The sequence below is a fragment of the Molothrus aeneus genome, chromosome 1, assembly GCF_037042795.1.
Source record: "Molothrus aeneus isolate 106 chromosome 1, BPBGC_Maene_1.0, whole genome shotgun sequence".
NCBI lineage: Eukaryota > Metazoa > Chordata > Aves > Passeriformes > Icteridae > Molothrus > Molothrus aeneus.
Window position 1 is genome coordinate 88,707,711 of NC_089646.1, and position 21,622 is coordinate 88,729,332.

General features: G+C 42.1%; 2 protein-coding genes across 3 annotated transcripts; one reads left to right on the plus strand and one right to left on the minus strand.

Moving 5' to 3' along the window:
• Window positions 1-252: 252 nt before the first annotated feature.
• Window positions 253-15,479, minus strand: SDHA (succinate dehydrogenase complex flavoprotein subunit A). The gene is made up of 15 exons (XM_066560449.1): window positions 15,378-15,479; window positions 12,602-12,688; window positions 12,144-12,305; window positions 11,231-11,374; window positions 10,935-11,099; window positions 9,668-9,816; window positions 8,287-8,411; window positions 5,980-6,148; window positions 5,208-5,403; window positions 4,234-4,405; window positions 2,826-2,944; window positions 2,342-2,453; window positions 1,573-1,703; window positions 937-1,050; window positions 253-602 (listed from the first exon to the last, which is right to left on the minus strand). Exons 1-15 carry the CDS (start codon window positions 15,447-15,449, stop codon window positions 516-518), a joined length of 2,004 nt encoding a protein of 667 aa, XP_066416546.1. The 5' UTR covers window positions 15,450-15,479; the 3' UTR covers window positions 253-515.
• A 92-nt stretch (window positions 15,480-15,571) lies between these two features.
• CCDC127 (coiled-coil domain containing 127) lies at window positions 15,572-21,188 on the plus strand. 2 transcript variants are annotated; one of them, XM_066560459.1, is made up of 3 exons: window positions 15,572-16,028; window positions 16,329-16,457; window positions 17,658-21,188. In XM_066560459.1, exons 2-3 carry the CDS (start codon window positions 16,337-16,339, stop codon window positions 18,326-18,328), a joined length of 792 nt encoding a protein of 263 aa, XP_066416556.1. In that variant the 5' UTR covers window positions 15,572-16,028; window positions 16,329-16,336; the 3' UTR covers window positions 18,329-21,188. The 2 variants fall into 2 exon arrangements, with proteins under 2 accessions (XP_066416556.1, XP_066416563.1); XM_066560466.1 differs by lacking the exon at window positions 15,572-16,028 and adding an exon at window positions 16,045-16,067.
• Window positions 21,189-21,622: the final 434 nt, after the last annotated feature.

Sequence of the window (21,622 nt, forward strand, 5' to 3'; positions counted from 1 at the left end):
CAGGATCACATCTAGGCAAGCTTTTAGTATCTCCAGAGAAGGAGATTCCACAACCTTTTTGGGCAGCCTGTTCCAGTGCTCCACCACTTTCAAAGTAAAGATCATCTCCCTCATAATTAAATGGAAGTTCCTGTGCTTCAGTTTGTCCCCACTGCCTCTTGTCCTCTCACTGAGCATATTTTTTGCTCTTAAAATATGGAAATAACTACGCATTCGCAATAAGAGCTTTGTAATTATATACAGATCAGCATATTCAAATACAAGACTTGTAATGACTTTATTTAGACACATTTTGTGTTTTCGCTGTCCCTTTTGACAATGAGTGAAAGAACATAAGCTGTTCTACATTCCACTTTTAATAAATGTACAGTAAGCCACAGCAGAATACAAGCTGGAGAAAAGTTTTGTCAGCATTTTCCATTCAGTGCTAAGTGCCAACACTATTTTGGTTTGCTTGTGCTATGCTTATGTACACTGGCCCCTCTGGGAGAGGACCTCAAGTGAGATGGAAGTTGCTAGTATGAGCGGATGGCTGGTGGGACTGTCTGGCAATCTTCCTCATTCAAAGTCTTGTCGATCACGGGTCTGTACTTCAAGGTAACCTAAAGTAAAAGGGAACAAAGAACTTCAGGACCACAGGATTAATGAATGAGATACAAAAAACCCCAACAGTTAAGATTTTTGTACGGTCAGAATTCAGTTCTATCTCTGAAATACCATAAAGCTGTTCTATTAAACACCCAACAACATGTTTTGTCACCATTAGAAGAAAAAAGCTTTTAAACTAGTCTGACACAAGGGGAAACACAATTCCAGCTCAAATAGCAAAGTCACTTCCCAAAGATCCATAGTGCAGGATTATCACAATTTCCAAGGCTGTTCATGAGAACAGCTGTTAACAGCAAAAAAGATCCTCAAGCACCAAGCTCAAAGTACCTTCCCAGTTGGGATATCCACGTATGACAGGGTGTGCTTTCTCCAGTGCTCCTCAAATGGCTTCCGCTGTTGGCCTTGGAGTGGCTTAGAGTAGTCAAATTCATCCACCCGTAACTAGGGACAAAATGAGATCAGTACAGACCAGAAGCTGTATCTGCAAATCACTCTACAACCACGAGATCAGCTGCATTTCAATTACACCTGTAACCCAGCATGTCTCTGAACACACAGCAAGCTTCCTCTTAACACTGCCCATGTGTAATCTGAAATGTTCAGGCTTAACAAGGGCTCTAAGGTAACTTTCCTTGCATAGGACAATTATTCTGTTTATGCTTCTTTATGTCCTGCTTATGCATCCATGATATTATTACTATAGTCCTGATTTAGAGGTCTCTAATAACTTAGATGTGCACACAGAGCAACTCTTTTCAAGATCATTCCCAGTGTTCCATGTGTTGGTCCTTTTATAAATAACAAAGAAGAGCCAGAGCAGAACAAATAGGACCCCAAAAAAATACTACACTAATCTTAACACTGAAGACTGCATTTGAAGATGTTGCAACTTTAAATAATCCATCTGAGGACACCTAACAAGGAGATTCAATCCTACATTCAGGTCACAGAAAACATTTATACCTTATAATCCTCTCTGGCATGGGCACCCCGGGACTCTTTGCGAGCCTCAGCACCGTAAATGGTTTGCAGAGCACAAAGCATCAGGTTCTGCAGTTCCAGGGTCTCCACCAAGTCAGTGTTCCACACAATGCCTGGTAAAATATTAAAATACTATGGAAGATGGTCTACAAACAAGAGAAATACATGTGAGTGAACCAAAGCTGCATCATCAGTTGCACTTAAATAACCAAGTTCTGTTAAGATATACCACAAGGCATGGCAGGATCTGTCCACATTGTGGTATCTGCTCAGCTGGAGAATGAAAACTGAGTGTTTAGCCTACGAATAGTCTTGCTACCTCTCTGCAACTCCCAACTTTCAGAAGATTCTGACAAAGTTCATCATTCATCTCAGTATTTGAACAAGTTCACATCGTGTTCTGAGGGCAGTTTGTACCTTACGCATGTAAATCCAATTTCAATCTCTGCTTCTCTGAAAGATTTTTCAACCAGAAAACAACTGCAAAGGCCAAGTATTTTACCTGATTACCATGTTTAGTAAGTAGGGCTCTACAAAATATCTTGAAAGATTCAAAATGGTCAAAATCTTCAGCCAAAAATTCAAGAAACACATTAGGTTTACAGAAAAAAAAAAAAAAAAAAACAACAACAAAAAAAAACCCCCAAAAAAATCAAAAAACCCAAAAAACCACAAAAACAACAAAAACCAAAGCCACCAACACTCTTCCCAGAGTACTCTGGGCAAGGTGTGTTTTTTGCTATCAAATTACCTCTGTCAAAAGTCTTTAGATGAGCCAGATCACCATAAATCTGGCTAAGCTTCTCACAGCCTTCTTGAAGTACAGAACCAGTACGAAATACAGCAGCATGGTTTTGCATTGCCTGCAACACAGTAAAACAAAATCAGTTTGAAATGCTGCATATGAAAGCATGTAACTTCCTTAGCTCCAGAAGAGCTTGATACAGAGCTGTTCTGAGCTCAAACTTGTCTGCAGCCTGTAAAACCCCACGTTCTTCCATTCACCCCAAACAACTGAAACCCCACTCTATTATACAGCAGGTAAACTACACAAGGGAATGACCATGAAGGGAAGAAGGAATTAACAAGCGATACAACCTTTGCTGCACACACAATCTTCTCACCCACTTTTTCTTCTGCATGGCAAATCCTCAAGTGCACTTTGCCAAGTCACCAAACCCCACAATTGCCTGCAGCTTGTCCCACCCTATCCCTGAGAGCTTCCCCAGGCTTACCTTCTGCATGTTCAGTCGCACTTCTGAAGTCCTTATGCTTCCATTAGCAAACCTTAACTTGTCAAGATTAGCAACTGACTCTTCACCAGCATTTGGTTTAATGGGGGGAACTGGCTCTCCTAATAAGAAAATTTCAGTAAGTTTGGTAGTCAGGCTTGGGTTTGGTTTCTGGCAGTTTCAGACACTATCAATTACTAAAAATCAGATTTAAGTAAAACATAATAATCTGTTTTCTTCCTCTGAGGTGCATATTAGGTGTAACTTTCCTGAAGTCCCACCAATTGTATCCATGTATTTAAAGTTCTCAGTGGAATATGAATCCCATTCTTTCCTACAACAATTATTAAAGATTTTATAGGTTTAGCAAAATTCTGCTGTTCATTCCTTTGAAGCAGCATGAAAATTCTTCTAAACTATGGAATAAGCCCCCGTGCTCCTTACCACCTACTGCTATGCTTTCCTAGATGTGTAAGGGACCAGGAGCAGTCAATAAGCCTGGCAGTTAAGACGTGAGCTCTGTATCTTGCCTCTAATACTGGAAGCCACAAGTTACTGGGCAACAAAGCAAACACAGCATCTTACCAGCACAGTTCATCTCACATGTACCTTTGCACTCAGATTAATAAACCCCCTTCTACAATTTCTAACTCTAAAGAGCCACAGAAGGATTCAAAAAATGTTAGCACAAAGCCAGACCAAATTGGCACCAGAAGATCTAGGCTGATTCCATGAGAAATCATCAATCTCAGCAGCTGGTGCAGTTTGGACATTAAGCAGTAAGAAAACAGATGACTATTTGTGAACTCCAGTTGCTCTGGCAATGTAACTGCTACGTCCAGTATTTTCTTGGGGATGGAAGGGAGGGCTTGCTTCTTTGTTTTCTCAGGTCAGCAATCATGTCTGAACCAGATTATTTTAAAATATAAAAGATTCAGCAATAAGAATCCAGTGAATGAGATATTGCAATTTTTACTATCTCTCTCTCACCACTTGTATGTCAGTCCTTCTTATAAATAAATCAGCAAGGTGGCAGCAAATTCCACTATACAAAAGTGCCAAGTGTAAGATAGATTACATTTTGATGTAGAAGATGGTGCAGTATGAAGAAAATACAAAATAGTCTTCACATTCAATAGTCTGTGTTAATTTGTCAAAAATCACAACTGCTCTTGCCAATAGCATTGGCCCAATTCTAGTTTTCAAAGGATCAATTACAAAGCAAATAGTAACATCAAAACATTTGCCTGGCATAGAACATGCCTACCAAAAGCATAAACACCAATTTCTTCCTTTTCTAACAAGTAAGAGCCTATGAGTATCACTCTAAATTTGAATCAGGTAGCAACAACTCTTCGTTGGGCAGAAATTACATCATAAAGGCAAACGTCTCTAGAAAAGTGAGACTTACCAGGCTTGCATGTACTTGCAATAGTCAGGGCACAAGCCCGACCAAAGACCACCAGATCCAGAAGGGAGTTTGCTCCGAGTCGATTTGCGCCATGGACGGATGCAGAAGCTGCCTCCCCGCAGGCATACAGGCCAGGTACCACCTTGTCCTCTCCATTCACGTGTGTGATCACCTGCCACGGCACACACTCCATCAACACTCAGCCACTGGAAACACTTGGACACAGAGCTAACCTCCTCATCTGCAAAGGCCACGTGCATGGAAGGGTGCGACACTGCAACCTAAAGTTTCTTCTGCCTCTAAACATGGAATTACCTTAGCTCTAAAGGGCAAGGAGAAATGTAAGCAAATACATACATTTACATCTGTATGCAAATACAGACAGGGCTAAACCCCAAGATTTCCTTACATATTCTTATGAAGAGTGCATAGCTCTGTTTCACCACAATTCTGCAGTAAGTCAGAAATGCACAGGCATAAAGTCTGATCTGCACATGCAAGGCAAAATTTTACACTGAAATTTAAAAAGTACATGAAGAGAAGAATTCAGTTGACACCATCACATTGATTTCCAGCTAGTGTCAGTTGGAGGATCTCCTCTGGTGTTTAGATTACATGAACTACAGAGGAGTAATACACATTAACTCATGCTACAGAATGCAACAGAGGCCTACTTTGGTCTATGTTCAATTATATTATCCTTAGCTCAACTAACAGAGAATTATTGTCAGTAATTTCATTTTAGATGTTTCTTGGAACTCCCATCTCTAGATGGACTGGAACATGATTATCAAGTTATTTTAAAAAACCAAAAAGGTTGTGTGTTTTAAGTACTCTGACATCATCATTATTATTATAAATGGTATTAATCATCTTTACATTTATAAAAAACATTCTTAATGCTTTTCTATTTGGAAAACAATTTCCTAGTATGATGATGAAAATACAGCTCAAAGGTGACATGTATTGCTCACCTGTCCCTTGTAGTTAGTGGGAATACCTCCCATATTATAATGCACAGTAGGCAGGACAGGGATAGGCTCTTTAGTGACATCAACTCCAGCGAATATCATGGCTGTTTCAGAAATGCCTGGGAGACGGGTGGCCAGCTGCTGTGGTGGCAAGTGGTGCAACTGCAAGTACACATGGTCTTTTTCAGGACCACAGCCCCTAGCAAAAAAAAAAACCCAACACTGGAATACATAACAGGAATTCACAAACACTAATAGCATTTCTAATCCAGTTTGTTTCATTTGTGAAAATAAACAGGTTCTTTTTCAAATGTTATCTGACAAAAATTAATATCTCACATATTCAATAAGACTGTGGCACTTGGATGAATTGAGGCCATTTTCCAACTCTCAGCTTCCTTTTCACAGTAATTCACATTATTTAAGATTTTCAACTATTACATCTCTGCAGAAATATGTAAAACTTGGTAATCAGCCAAGAGAACAGCACCACATTATTTTGTTTGTAGTAAGAGCATATACATTAAGCTTGTCTGAGCAAGTGTCTCTAGACACACTGAATTCAAACAGGAGACTCTTAACATCATCTGTCCTCTGTCAGTATCATTAGGAATTAACAAGAAAGATTTTCTGCCTTACACACAGAGATCAGCTTAACAGTCATTAGAGCTCACTCTCAAGAATCGCCATGTGCTTATCAAATGAACTATTGCACTTCACAGTCTAGCATGATTAAGAGTTCATTCTGCAGCTTTGTGAAGAGCATTTAACTAACCTTCCTTCACGGATTTCTATGGTCATAGAACGAGACACTACATCCCTGGAAGCCAGATCCTTGGCAACAGGTGCATATCTCTCCATGAATCTTTCACCTTGACTGTTGATCAGAATACCTCCCTCTCCACGACATCCTTCTGTGATAAGGCAGCCAGCCCCATAGATACCTGTTCAAGAATGAAAACACCATTAAAGGAGATTTCTCCACACAGCTTCACAATCAGGATGAACACTGAATAAACAGAGTATTCTCAAAATAATCAGGGGTGCAGATTTTATTCCACCCTAATCATACCTCTAGGAACTGTCCCTCAAATGTTGTTATTTCTTTTAAACACTCTTTCCAAAAGGCAAGCAAGTTGATTTGAAACACCCACAGTATTTCAAATTAAAACTGGAAGTGATCTGCACCTATCAATACATCAGGAGAATTTTATTAAGTCCTTGTAGACCTTTACCAATTATTTTAAGATTTTTAATAAACCAGAAGTTAATTATTTCAAGGTCCATTTGCTTATTTTTGTTCCCTCTTCTGTGCTGAAGCAGTACAAGATGGCTTCAAATCCTGTGGAACAAAAAAGCTTACTTGCAAACTAACTCATGCACTTCACTTGATAATTATCCTAAAAGCTACAAAATTATCATACAAGCAGTGAAGCTTCTTTAACTAGAAAATCTTAAAGTCAAAGGAACATTGGATCTCTATGATATAACAATAACATTGTAAAATTATACAAACCATTTACATAAATCACATCATCAGTAAAAATGAAGCATTTAATTAGCTACAAATCTAGTTTGTGATCATTGTTATCCACAGTTCAGATACTGATCACATGCTAGAAAACCACAATTCTATATATATACACCTTAACTTCAACTACCCCACTTCACTGAAGATGCTAGTATATAATTCCCTAACATTTGGACCTATCCCATTGCTCTTGTATCTAATATGAAACCCCTTAAAACATTAAGGACAATGGAAATATAAGTTTAAGAGGTAGTTTCAGCTTGTAATTCATAAAACTTCTTACTTAGCATTGTAAGGACAGCACCTCAAAATATTAAACACTGCTCTTTAATTAGAACAGCTGAGACGTTTCCCACATTATATGTCTTACTCTCAAAGTATATTCAACAACAGCTGCAGGCAAGTCTAAACACATGTCACAAGCAACTTCTCAAATGCTGCAGAAAAGTGGAGACTGACTTGAGCCCATCACGCTTGAGATGACATCATGCTGGTGACTTGTCACTAGTGGGGTTCCACAGGGCTTTGTCTTAGCACCTGTGCTCTTCAACATCTTCATAAATGACTTGGACACAGGACTATAAGGGACACTGAGCAAGTTTGCACACACTGCAAAACTGGGAGGAGCTGCTGATTCCGTCAGAAGCAGGGAGGTCCTGCAGGGAGATCCCAACAAATTAAGAGGGCTGGGCAATCACCAACTGTATGAAGTACAACAAAGGCAAATGCTGGACTCTGCATCTGGGATGGAGCAACCCTGGATGCACGGACATACTGGGGAAGGAGATGCTGGGAAGCAGTGCCAAGGAAAGGGACCTGGGGGTTCTGATCAATGGCAAATTGACCATGAGTCAGCAGTGCCCTGGCAGCTGAGGGCCAAGCCTGTCCTGGAGGGCATCGGGCACAGCATCACTGGGGAAGGGAGGGGATTGTCTAACACTGCTCTGCACTGGGGTGGCCTCACCTCGAGTGATGGGGGTGTTTTTGGGTACCACAATATGAGAAAGACATTAGACTATTGGAGAGCATCCAAAGGAAAGCAACAAGGATGGTGAAGGGCCTTGAGGGGAAGTTGAATGAGAAGCAGCTGAGGTCACTTGGTCTGTTCAGCCTGTAGGAGACTGAAGGGAGACCTCAATGCAGTCTGCAACTCCCTTGTGAGGGGAAGAGGAGAGGCAGGAACTCATGGCTTCTCTGTGGTGACAGTGACAGGACCCAAGGGAATCACCTGAAGTTATGTCAGGGGAGGTTTAGCTTGGATACTAGAAAAAGGTTCTTCACCCAGAGGGTGGCTGGGCACTGGAACAGGCTCCCCAGGGGAGTGGTTACAGCACCAACCCAGATAAAGTTCAAGAAGTGTTTGGGCGCTGCTCCCAGGCACATGGTGTGATTCTTGGGCTGCCCTGTGCAGGGCCAGGAGTTGGACTTGATGCACCTGATGGGTCCCTTCCAACTCAGCATATTGTGTAATTCTGTGACATTTTAAAACAATGTAAAAATCTGTTCAAAACATTAAAAATAATATTGTAAGCACTATTTCATAGTTGGTACCTGTAGGGTGAAACTGCACAAATTCTAAGTCCTGGCAAGGGAGCCCAGCTCGTGTGACCATAGCAGTTCCATCACCAGTACTGGTATGAGCAGATGTGCAGCTGAAGTAAGTGCGGCCATACCCACTGCAGAACACAAAAGTTAACGGAATTAACAGGAAGAAAATCAAAACATCACTACAACATACTTAGTGAACTATGCTGTTTGCACAACAGTGAAAAGGGTTAATAAGAAAAGTGCTTAAGTTTTACCATCTCCTGTACTATTTCAACCAAAAGAAAACAAAACTGGTTTAGCCCAGTTTTGCTCAACCATACTTGAAGAATGGCTGGTGACAGAAGGTTGAAGAAAAAGAAAACGAATTCCAAAGCAGGATTGTTAGGTTGATATCAGAAGCTTTTCTGTCAGGACAAAAAAAAGGTTATTTCACAAAGTTCTCTCAATCCATACCATTCCGTTTCATTTGAACAATTACTAACAGTTTTATAAAAAATAGCATATAATGATGGTTTAGATTGCCCATATGGTCCTGGTTTTATATTCTTAGATTTAAAAACTTAGTTGTCCAGGTATTAAACATGAATTATTATGCTGCAAACATCTAGGTTAGCTTCCAATGTAATTAAGAACAGCCAATCAGCCCAATTTCAGGACAAACTCTCAGAAAAAATAGCAAGTACATATTCCATGTACCTCAAAGTACACAAGCATGAAAAACACATAAGACAAATTATGCAGGCAACCTTTTATAAATTAATTTATGAGTGTATTTTTCATAGATACATTTATAAATAGTTTTCATATTGAAATAGATAGGAAAGTGCCATAAGAAGCAAAAGACTAATGAAAATAGCATTCTAATAAACATATACAAACTTTGCAACCAAGTACTGTTAAGTTACACTCATAATATGATAATTTTATCCTAGAACAGTTAGAATTACAGTGGCAGTATCTTAATGAAATACAATCTCTAGAATTTTGACAAAAGCTGTCTCCTACAGGAAATTCAGAATTCTACAGACAGACATGTTGGCAGCCTTGCAACAATGTCTGTTTTAAACAGCATGTTTTAAAATCAAAGACCATCTGAATAATATATATTACTCTTACACATTCTTACTTTATGTCATTTTTCTAGAATTCAAAGTTAGACCTCATACCAAATTTATATTTGGTCACAAAATTAGCATGTGCCTTCTTTCAGAGGGAATGACTGAATTCACTTATATTCCTCTTAGTGTGGGGCGAATGAACTTATAATTTATGTTCTGTCAATGTATCTTCTCCACACTGTGGATCCAAACACATGTACAAGCACACAAACTTCCAGCTGGTAACACTCCCCAGTTTTGGTCCTTCATCACAAACATTACATTACCCAGTGGCAATGACCGTGTTCTTTGCTCTAAAACGATGAATGGTTCCATCTTCAATGCAGAGGGCAATAACACCACGGCATTCTCCATTCTCCATAAGCAAGTCCAAGGCGAAATATTCAACAAAGTAGCTTGTATCGTATCGGAGAGACTGGAGGAAAATTACAAAAGGAACTTTTACTGAAGAAACCTCTCTTCAAAACTGTCAATGTACATGGGCTCTATCAGGATAAAAAACATCCCCATCAACTCTCAGGGAAGACTGCTTCCTCATAACTATTTAATAAAGAATTTGTTAATTAATCTATTCCAGCTTTAAAAGACACAAGTAGTGGCAAAAGCACTTAATTCTGAGCACAGTCAGGAGCTAGGCAGCAGGACTTGTCATTTCAGTCTACACTTGGCAACACATTAGCAGCTGCAGTGCTCCATACATGTAGAAGCACGCTGCACTAAAGCTCTCCCAGAGAAATGAGAAACACCTCCAGGAGCCCAATAAACCAGCAGGAGCAGCAGGCACCGAGTCAAGCATTCTTTCATGCCCTCAGGGATCAGAGCAGTGTTTGGCAGCACGGAGCATTTGTATTGCAGCAGTACACACACTTAGAACCTGGAGGAGAGCAATTAGCTGGATACCAAGTAAATAAAAAACAGTAGCTACCAGGTACTTGGATTTCTGGTTGCAAGTAGCTCACTACCATTTTCAAACAGCCAGCACTTCCCTCAATTATGGTTTGCAGAATTAACAGGCAGACAAGCTGGAACACTGGTCACTTACTTGCCAAAGAACAAGCTCAGAAATGCACAGCAGGCCTTAATTCATTTACATCTTGTTTCCCCTTCCTCCCAGTTTGAAGATGAGTGAAAAAAAATGCTAGCTTGTACCTCTTTTCAGAGCTCCCCAATGCTGCTGTGTCAAATTTTTGGAAAAAAAGGGCTTTTGGGGAAAAGTTTACATAAATTCTCTTTGGGTCTAGTTAACAGACACAAAAGTACTAACAGTGCAGAACTAGTCCAGACCACAAAGCTGACACTGTACTAATGTACTAATTAGTACAGTGTTGTTGTAGTCCACATTGCCTCAGGAAGGAAGATAACCCAGAACTGCTATAAGCCATTCCCCTGGAATCCTCATCTATATGTGACCAGTTACATGTTTGTTTGGTTTGGGTTTGAATATCTTTTTTCAAACTCTGGGGGTGAAAAGGAAAAAAAAATAGTAAATGTAAACACAAAACCCCAAACCAAGTTAACTTCACAACTTCTTACCCTGCCATACAGAGTATGTAGGAGTGAATGTCCGGTCCTGTCTGCAACACAACAGCATCTGTGGGCTTGTCCTCCTTTTCCAAACTGAAGACTCTGTCCACCAAATGCACGCTGATAGATTTTTCCTTCTTCAGTTCTGCTGAAGGGCATCCCATAATTTTCCAGCTGTTGAACCCAAATACAAGCATCAGAAACTCTTGTGCATCACAACAAACGAGTTATTTTAAGGAGACCTCCTTGGAAGTCAGCCTGTGTTATTTATAACTACAGCTGACATCAAATCCCATGAGTCTCACCTCTATCACCGCAGCTGGGGCTTGCTCAGTCATGTAGTGTATGGCATCCTGGTCACCCAGCCAGTCCGACCCTTTCACTGTGTCATAGAAATGCCACCTCCAGTTATCATCCTCCATGTTCCCCAGAGCAGCATTGATACCTCCCTGAAAATGAAAATCCATTTTCCTGGAATTACATTACTCAAATACAGCTTTAGTAGGTTTACCTCATTTCTATTAAAAATCACATACCAGATATGCACCTGTGTACAAGAACTATAGTCAAGCCAGATTTAATGTGGCTGTGAAACTCCTCAGTTTCACAATGGCTTGTCCTTCTTTTTTCTGTAATGCAGTGAATCACAGTTACACTTCAGGCAGAAAAGCAGCACTGCATTTTGATGTTTAGAAATGGGGAAGAAAAAAGAGGCAGTATAATGAAATAAAAACATAAGGGGAAATAAGGGTTTTAAGAACAACTGCAAGTGAGATTAAAAAAATGTGTCTTGCAATGTCATTAGTTTGGAAGCAAAATGAAATGTACCTGCTACCTAATATGAAGTCTGGCAGTTACAAGTTCATGGTTAAGCTCTTATGATCCTAGAGGTCTTTCCCAAACTTACTGATCCTGTGATTTTATTACATACTACCCTCTAAAAAAGTTTCAACTAAATATGTGATATTTATAAATAAGAAGCATGGCCTTGAAACAAGGTGTTCAAGTGCCCCATTCCTAGAAGTTTTTAAAGCCAGGTTGGATGGGCTCCTGCGCAATCTAATCTAATGTGTGGAATCCCTGCCCATGGCAAGGCCATTGGAACTGGGTAACCCCTAATGTCCCTTCCAACCCAAACCATTTTATGATTATTCTACATCCAAATCAGCTTTCTGACAGCAGGCATTCCTTAAACATTTGTTCTGCCTCATTTCTCACCTGTGCAGCAACAGTATGGGAGCGGGTGGGGAACAGCTTGGTAACACAGGCTGTGTTAAACCCAGCTTCTGACAAACCAAAGGCAGCCCGCAGACCTGCTCCTCCTGCACCCACAACGACTGCATCAAACTCATGGTCCACTACTGGGTATTGTGTAGAGATCTGGAAAAATAAATCACTTTGTTATGATCACAAATAGTTCAAAGTAAGTCAAAAAAGTTTCATAAAAACACAAGCAGGATAGGTATAATGTTCTCAATAGACTTTTGCAGCAATTGCTACATCAGTTATACTCTTTTGCTTGGAAACTGTCATTAAAAAGAGCCACACACTTCAGCAACTAAGTCTCACAAAGCATCTGAACACAGCGCTCCAGTGAAAGCCTGAAAGCTTCATGCCTGTCAAGCATTAAGTGCTTGATGCTTGACTGAATCACAGCATAAGAAGTACAGACATACCGAGTCAGACACCTTGGTGGAGGCATTTTTCTTTCCATAGACTGTGAAGTGCAAGTTCCGTGCGGGAGCCTGACACGCTGCTGGCCACTACGGAAAGAAGCCAAGACAACATTATGGAACAAATGTTTCCACAGGGTAGACTTACAGCACTCTCAGCTACCCCACATTTCTAACAAATCTACACTCACCACTGGTAGCACACACACAAGAGTATTAATGTATTTTACAGCTGTACTGAAGTTCTGGCTTTCCTATAATCATGCTATATAATCAAAAAAAGGTTTGACTGATGTGAGAATAGCCTGCAGTTAACAGGGTGTTCCAGACTATCCATTATGGACTCCAGCAACAGTGATCAGCCTCTCAGACCAGCCTGAGACTGCATCAACAGAAGAATATGTCTGTAATTAATGCTGAAGTAGTCTTGCAGTTCTTTTATAATTAAGCAAAGATGAAGCTTTGTGGGAACCATGGGAAGTAATGGAAAATTATTCTCCTGTCAAGTAATCCTCAGAATTTGAATTATTACAGGTGGTCATAGTACTGAAAATTAAAAAAGGTTGTAGGGAATGCTCTTCCAGCTGAGTATTGCTTCAAAAGTCCAAAATAGTTCTCTTATTCTTTATGAAATTAATGACCAATTTAGAACTATTTATCAATACATAAACTTAGCACAAGGATGCAAGTTTTACCCTTCTGGATGTCACTTCCTACCCCTTGACTTGCTCAAAACCAAACCAAACCAACAAACGCCACACCCAAACCTACTCAGTATGCAGTCTTTGCTTTGATAAGAACTAGTCTCCACCTCTCCAAGGTATTGAAATCTGGTATTCCTTCTTTACACAGTTCAAAAAATAAGCCTAACTCAGCATGTATGATTACTGAGAGTAGCAACACAAAGCCACATCAGGGACCTGTCCAGCAACATCAGCGTTTCCCCGTTTCCCTATTTGAAATATAACCTAAAATGCACTGGAGTGATATCTGCAGCTGTTACATTCATGGTCCCACCACTCTACAATAAGCTAACAAGCAGCTCTTCCCTCCCAAAATGTCCACCACTTCCCCCACCTCTGAAGTGAACTCCAGTACACTTTGCCCAACCTAGTTTTATCATTTCTCATACCAACTTCCTCAAATTATCTTCTTGTATAACAGCAAATCTACTGCATCATTACACTTGCTATCTCTGGTTTCTGCAATCACCCTGGAATGAGATCAGTTCCTACCACCTATTCATAAGGAGCTCCACCAGTACTCTCCTCCAGGCAGCTACTCCCTCCCTGTTCCACACTGCTGTCTTACCAGGCTTTTCAAACAAAAACCCACAAAGCAGAAAAAGATGTCACACTAAGTCTGAAGGAAACACTGACTGCAGTAATCCTGAATTTTTATGCCACCAGGAAGATCATGGCCCTTTTGGAACCAAAGGTTCAATCAGGGCCAGCTCACTGCCACCTAAAATATGGAGACACTCTTTAAAGCTTTCCCTCTCTCTGCAGTTGTCTTTTCTGCGCTTGCTTTGTAACACAAGTATAACCACAGCCCACTTGTGTAATCCCAAGTTTGTTATGGACATGCAGGATGAGAACAGTGGGAAGAAACTGAAAGGTCCCACCTCACCACGGAGAAGAACAAGCCTTCACTCACAACTTACATTTCCCTAACACAAACCTGCCAGACTCCTCAGCAGCCCTTTCTGGGCACAATCACCAGCCAGGTTCAAGCAACTCAGATATACAGTGAGTATACCCAGTGGGACGTATACTTCCCACATACGTCCAGAATCACAGAATGCATTAGGCTGGAAAAGGTCTCTGAGACCATCGAGTCCAAACAATGACCAGATACCACCGTGTAAACTAAACCACGGCACTAAATGTCACATCCAGCCTTTCCTCAAACACTTCCAGGAATGGTAACTCCACCACCTTCCTGGGCAACCCATTCCAATGGCTAGTCACCCTTGCTGTGAAAAAATTCTTCCACATGTCCAACCTGAACGTCCCGTGGTGCGGCTTGAGGCCATTTCCTCCCGTCCTGTCACCTCTGCTCAGGCAGTTGTACGGAGTGATAAACTCTCCCCTAAACCTCCTCCCTTTTCCCAGGCTTAACACCCCCGGCTCTCTCATCTGCTCTTCACGGGACTCGTGCTCAGAGCCTTCACCAGCTTCCTTGCCCTTCTCCGGACTCGCTCCAGCACCTCAATGTCCTTCGTGAAGTGACAAGCCCAGAACAGAGCACAGCACTCGAGGCGCGGCCTCAGCATGGCCGAGTACAGGAGCACAATCACTTCCCTGGTCGTCCTGTGCGCACTTTTGCTCATACAGAATAAGTCTGCGGCGAGCTTCCTATCCCGGAGCTCGGGCCGCACCTGCCAGGCTCCTACAGGGCCTTTCCCCAGCACATCCCATTCCCGCTGCCTCCCTCAAAACCCTGCTCAGGGCCTCAGGCTACGGCGCTCGCTCCCGAGCCGGGAGGCGCGGCCCAGCCATGCCCACAGCCACCTACTCCCAGGAACCTGCCTGCCCCCGGGACACGAATTGTGCGGTCGGTGCCGCTCCAAAATAGCACCGGAGGAACCGAACCTGCCGGGGGTGGGAAGATCACCGGGCGAGTCAAGGTCACGGAGGAGACAGCGGAGCCGGGCCGCCGCCGGCGGGAAAACAGGGCAGGAATAAGGGCAAGGACAGGGACAAGGACATGGACAGGGACAGGGACAAAGGCATGGACAGGAGCAAGGACTGAGAAAAGGTCAGGGGCAGGGACTCACCGCCCGGGAAGCCGCGGCCGGGTGCAGCCAGCGCTTCGCCAGCCCCCGCGCAGCCGCCGCCGCCGCCGCCATCACGCACCGCAGACTTGGGTTGGGGAGGGGGGAGCGGGCATAAAGGGCGCACGCGCAGGGCTCGGCGGGACAGACCAACAGTGCCGCGAGGGGGAGCCCCGCAGAGCGATCCCACCCCGCCCAAGAGCTGCGTGATGGAAGATATCTAAACAGCTCCTGTTTTGAGCGTTAAGAACGTTTTTTAAAAATCGAAAACTAGAATTGTGTTACTGCCGTTATTTTTCCCTGGTGATCTCCACTACTGTAAGATTCAACCTCTTTGTCTCTCTGACAGCGCCTGAAAGTTTGCGTAATAAACAGGCCAGAATCATGTTTTGAAGTTGTGGGGAAAGACCATTTCGTAGACACGAGATTCGGACAGAAGGGTGAAGGAAAGACCGTACTGTCTCTCTAGGACAGAAAGCAGGTTCGGCAACTCCAGACGGCGGAATTCAGATGCGGCTCACGGCTGCCTCTGGCCCTCGGCGTTAATAGAATAAAAAGGGCCCAGCAGGGGCGCTCCAGGCTCGGACCCTGGTGTTGTCCACCCCCTTTTCCTCCCGGCTGATGGGCCGAGCCGGGAGGGGGCGGAGCCGGCAGGTGAGTGGCAGCGTCAGGGGCTCGCGCGCTCCCGGGCTCGTACGTGGGGGGTCCCGCCGTGGGGGGAGCAGGACGGGGACGGGAATGGGAATGGGAATCGGAGCGGGGATGGGCTCGGCACGCCGTGTCGCGTCCGGGGCTGCCACTCATGGCGCGGGCAAGCCCTCAAGTGTCGGGGCCGCCGTTCGAGGGGCTCAGGCAGAATTCCCAGTCCCCCAGCGGGAGGAGACGGTGGCGGCGGGAGCGGCCCCGGCCCCTCTGCGCGCTGCTGAGGCCGCGTCTTCCCTCTGTGCATCGCAGGTGCCTTCATGAATAACTTAAATGACCCTCCCAACTGGAACATCCTGCCCAATCGGCGCGATCCCGGCGGTGACGGCAGCCGCTGGAATTACGCCTTGCTGGTGCCCATGCTGGGCCTGGCCGCCTTCCGTGAGTAGCGCTGGGCCCCCAGCCCCAGGGGGCTCCTGGAGCCATGTCCCGCCTGGGCACGGCCCCGGGCCTCCTTGTCTATAGCGCTGTGAACAACCAGCGCTGTTAGTGTCGCTAGGGGAAAGACCACTTTTCACACTGTGAAAAATGCGTATTTTATGATTGGCTTTTCGCAAATATTAAAATGAATATTATATGTGTTGTGTTAGAAAGTAATGCTGTGTTAATTCTCTTAAGTAGTGTGTTAAATATAGTTTTAGGTTATAGAAAATGTTAAAATAGAAACTATGCTATGTAGGATACTTTTTTTTAAGGAAAGGACTCGCAGAGAGATAGCAGCCACGGGACACCTAAATCTTTCAGAGAAAAAGAATTTATTGCCCTCTTAGCAGAAGAAACTAACTTCTTCCTGCCTCGAAGGCACTGTTAGGATTCGGGAGAAGTTGACGATGACCAGACAGAATCCTGTGTTTGAATGGAATTTATGCATCATGTATGAGATGTATGAATATGCAACAGGCTATTGTTTTTGAGGGTTAATCCTTTGTAAACGGGGGTCCTTTTTCAGGCTCGTGATGCCCAGAAAAAGGTACCCAGACATCCGTAACTCTTTGTTTCTATTGTCTCATATTGTCCTAATTTAAATTGTCCAAATTATTATTACTCTAATTGTATTACTATTTTTATAACCATTTTATTACTATTAAACTTTTAAAATTTTAAAAACAAGTGAGTGGCATTTTTCACAACACACAGAGACGAATCCATATTTAATAAGCTGCAATACATGAAGCTCTCTCAAGGAAAATGGACACAGGATGTCCTGGAGAGCCCAGAGGTAACAACACCAGATGTTGCTGATGTATTTATTTACTGGGCCTAGAAAGTTCTCCATGCAGTATCCACATTGGAAACCATCAGTTTGTTTCCCCATGAATTTATTTTCCTTCTCTAATCTAAGAAGTAGACAATGAAAGAATAGGGGTATTTCATTTCAGAGAAAGCATGATCATTTAAAGTGACTCACTGCGAAATAAGGACCACAGAAATACATTTTGTGGGGACATGTAAATAGAAGTGAAGGGCAGGAAAGAAAGTTTCTTTACCACTTAGTAGCTTCATTTCAGGCATAGCTAATTAATCATACCCCTCACTGTTACATGTTATACTTGCATCTGAAATATCATTTATATGTGATAGGTTGGATCTGGACCAGAGAATGTCAGAAAGAAATAGAAAAAGAAAAAGAAGAGTACTACAGAAAAGAGTCAGCTTTACAAAAAGACCTGGAAGGCAAATACCGGGATATAATCACGGAGAACCGCCGCGCTGTCGCTCACCTGGAGGTGGAGCTGGAAAAGGAACGCCACAGGACCCTGAGTTACCGGGAAGCCCTCGTGTCCCAGAGCCGCAAACTAGTGGAAGAGAGGAAGCTCCTAGAACAGGAGCAGGAGAAGTTGGAGCGAGAAAAACAAGTCCTTTTGCACTCTGGAGCAGAAGGTACCTTGTACCAGAGTTGCCTGGCAAAGGAAGAAGAGTGGCAACAGAGAGCCAATATTTTACTAAAAGAATTTGAAGAGGGACTGAAGGAAAGACAGGACATCTACTGTAGTCTTGTAGTACCCAGAAGTCAGAGACTAGAAATAGAGAAAAATCTGCTAGTTAAAGCAGCAACTAATCCTGTTGCTATGGCTTTACATGTGGAGAGTGGCTTACAAGATATTTTCAAACATGATAACTACTGTGGCAATGTGCTGAACAGAACCAGAAGTCAAAATGGAAAGCTTATGTGGCTGTATCTGAGATACTGGGAACTGGCTGTTGAGCTGCAGAAATACAAGAGGGTAGAAAAGGCCATGTTAGGAAAGTAGGGGAAGCAGAGGGATTCCATGTGATCCACCATGCATGGTAGGGACAATCACAGTTGTAGTCCAAAGCTGTTAAATTCTTCTGCTGTGTTGCTGTCTCCTCCTCCTTGCACTTGTGTTTGCATGGGACGTGTGCAGTGCTGGTGCCTTTCCTCTCACTAACAGCAGATGCTCTGGTGAGCTGTGCATGCTCCTGAACTCCCTGAGTGTGTGTGTTGCAGTACAGAGATATCCCAACTCCCCAGGTGTCAGAAGCAGCAAAACAGAACTCAGTTTAGAGGGATTTGCCTTATTGATGGTCACACTCCAGCAACAGAGAATGGTCATTTGTCTCCCCCAGGTGTGGTAGCACATTGTGCTCTTTATCCCTGACATTTTACATGGTGTCTCAACACTGTCTTTTTTTATTATTACTATTATTTTTTTTTAATTTTTTTAAGCAAGACTGATTTTGAGGCAGGTGTTTGGGAGAGATGGTGCTGGAGCCAGCTGCTTGACACGTAAATCTTACGTGTCTGTGTTCAAATACATATATATATATATATATATATATATATGCATATATGTGCGTGAATGTATGTGCGTGTGTGAGTGTATGTGGAAGTATTCTGAAGGTGGAATAGATTGATCCTGTTTCAGACTCGTCAGTCCTGCATTGTCTTCCAGCTTAATATACAAATAATGCTTTATGAATGAAACCTCCAAAAGTTCCCAATCCAAATAACACATAAAGAAACAGATTGATATCTCATTGGCACTTGGGATCCATTATCAAATTCTAGGGAATATATAAACTGGAAGTTATATTTTCATATATTGGAGATACCTTAAGAGTACTTCTTTTTTTCTCAGTCAGGGTTTTAGTTGTAACCCAACAATGTGCCACCATTATGGATGTCCCCATGCTGCTGCTTCTGCCTCTCCGGGCACTGGCTGCCGTCTGGGTTGCTTGCAGGAACCTCCTTGCCATTGCACCTGGCTCTGCTCCTTGGACAGGTCCTGTTTGTTACTTGCAGATGGAAACTTAAATGCAGCCTGCACTGGTAGCCACTGCTCTCTGTCCACCTGTCTCCCTTCTCCCAGAACTGAAGTACATACTCTTTGCTGCAGCTCTGGAATTTTGTGCTTGTGGTTCACCACTTTACATATACATGGCCATGAAAGCCTACAGATATACAAGCTTTGCAAACTTTTAAGAAAGGGGGCTTTTTAATTTAGCTAGTAAAAAAAATAGATGTGGTAAAAAATAATAAATGGAATAATAAATAAAAAATAAACATCCAGATTAAAAAAATCCAGCAACAAACAAAACTTTAAAACCCAGTGCGTTTCAATTTCTTAGAACTTTGAGTATACTTTGGGTCCTTTTAGCAGTAGGAACCACCATTTTTCAAACATGCCATGTATTTAAAATAGTAAGAACTTTTTTCTTCCCCCTTTCTAATCCAGCCTTAGACCTCAAAGAGGCAGTGTTTACCTTTGTGTTTATAATATCTAGTCTTCTCTGTTACTTGACTTTGATTAGTGCTGATAGGTTGTCAGCTCATTAATTAGCAGTTTATTATTTACTGAGGACTGGACTTGTCAAATGTGTTTGCACTAGGCAATCATGCAGAACCATGGCTTGGAAGCAATCCAAGCTAAGTGAATGCCCATCTTCCTGCAGATGTGGGGTTTTTCTTTTATTTTTTCCTAGTTTCATTTTAGTTTGAGCACAGAAGACAGCAGATAAATCTTTTGAAACAGTTTGCACAACTTAATCCAGTTCCTAAGTAGAAATACCTAACACGAAACAAAATTCCTGAGCAGAATAGATGTTTCCCAACTACTCGGTTTTCCAGTTGAGATTTTGCTCACCTTGATAGTACTAATTACACTGTTGTGCTGACTTAAAAATCTTCTTTCACACTGATTTGAAATAAAGAAATAAATAAAATTTTAGTAGACAAGCTTGGAGGAAAAAAGAGAGATCACAAACACCAGAATGTTGTTGGCCACAGTTTGTCAGGGTGCCAAGCATATTTGGGTTGGGGATGAGAACACAACTGAGTTGCTAATCATGTGTGATGCCCTGAGCCGAGCCACTGCAGCTGGACATAGGCACACAGTCTCATTGCCCAGGAGAACAAACTAGTTTGCATAACAGCCCGTGTGTAATTCCTTCAGCATGTGGAAAGTGACTGTCCAGTTGTGGCACACTTTGCACGTTCCTGCAGGCAGTTAAGCTGCTCAGATGACTTAAGAGCAGACAGTGAATCAGTGCCAGTGTATTTGAGATTCATGCCTTGAATTTGTATGTTAGCCTTAAAAGATGAAAGGTTTTGTGCTTTTTCATTTTTTCATAGTTTGTTATGCATATCACTCAAAATGTTTTTCAGTATGAATATGTACATTCAACCCTTACACATTTGAATGTACAGGGCTGGATGCAATGTAGTAAAGGTTTGGTATTCACTTTCTCTTTTTTAGAAGTGTCATTTATTTGTACAGCTAATTGAATTATTGTTCATGGACACTTTGAAAATCATCGTCTCAAGACAGAAGGGTTATTTCAGAAGGCTTTTTTAAGTGTATAACTGATTTAGAATCATTGGTCCTGTTAGTTTCTTCCAAAACTCATGTTTGTGGGTATGCAATGTATTTTTGAAAGGTTCCCCCTTTGTAGGTTGTTATTCTGAAAATTCTAATATAAGTTTCATCTTGCCCAGCACTTGTTCTGAATCGATTAATTGTTTGGAACTGCCCATATACATATTAGAATGCAAGAATAATTTGTTTTCAAAATATTTAATGAACTTATTTTTATTATAAAATTGTCACTCAGCTATTAAACAATAACAATTAATAAAAACCTTTACATGTTTCTGCATTATTTTGTAATTTGGGCAAGGTGGGTGGGGGAACTGGAATTTGCTACTTTATTCAGACTTTACAAATTGCAAATTTTTTTAATTGGCATGTAAAAAGTTTTGGTCTTAGTGCTGAGAAAAGAATATGTTACAAAGTTTTTTCCTAGGAACGAACACTATTAAACAGGTAAGTGCGAAGCATTAACTAAAGATGTGGAGTTAAAGGTGACCATCCCTCTGAAAGACTGGGGACATTCCTTCAACAGAATGTTGTGTAGGATATTCTGCCTTCCTCCAGAACCCCTCAGATGTCTCATTCTGCATGTCAGCTGCTTTTCATTTCCCTCATCTTCCTGCTCTCTGTGAAGAGCTGCAATCCAGCTGCCCTAAGACAGTGTTCAGACACTCTGGAAATCCTTGTTCTATAATAAAGGATCCTCAATCTATT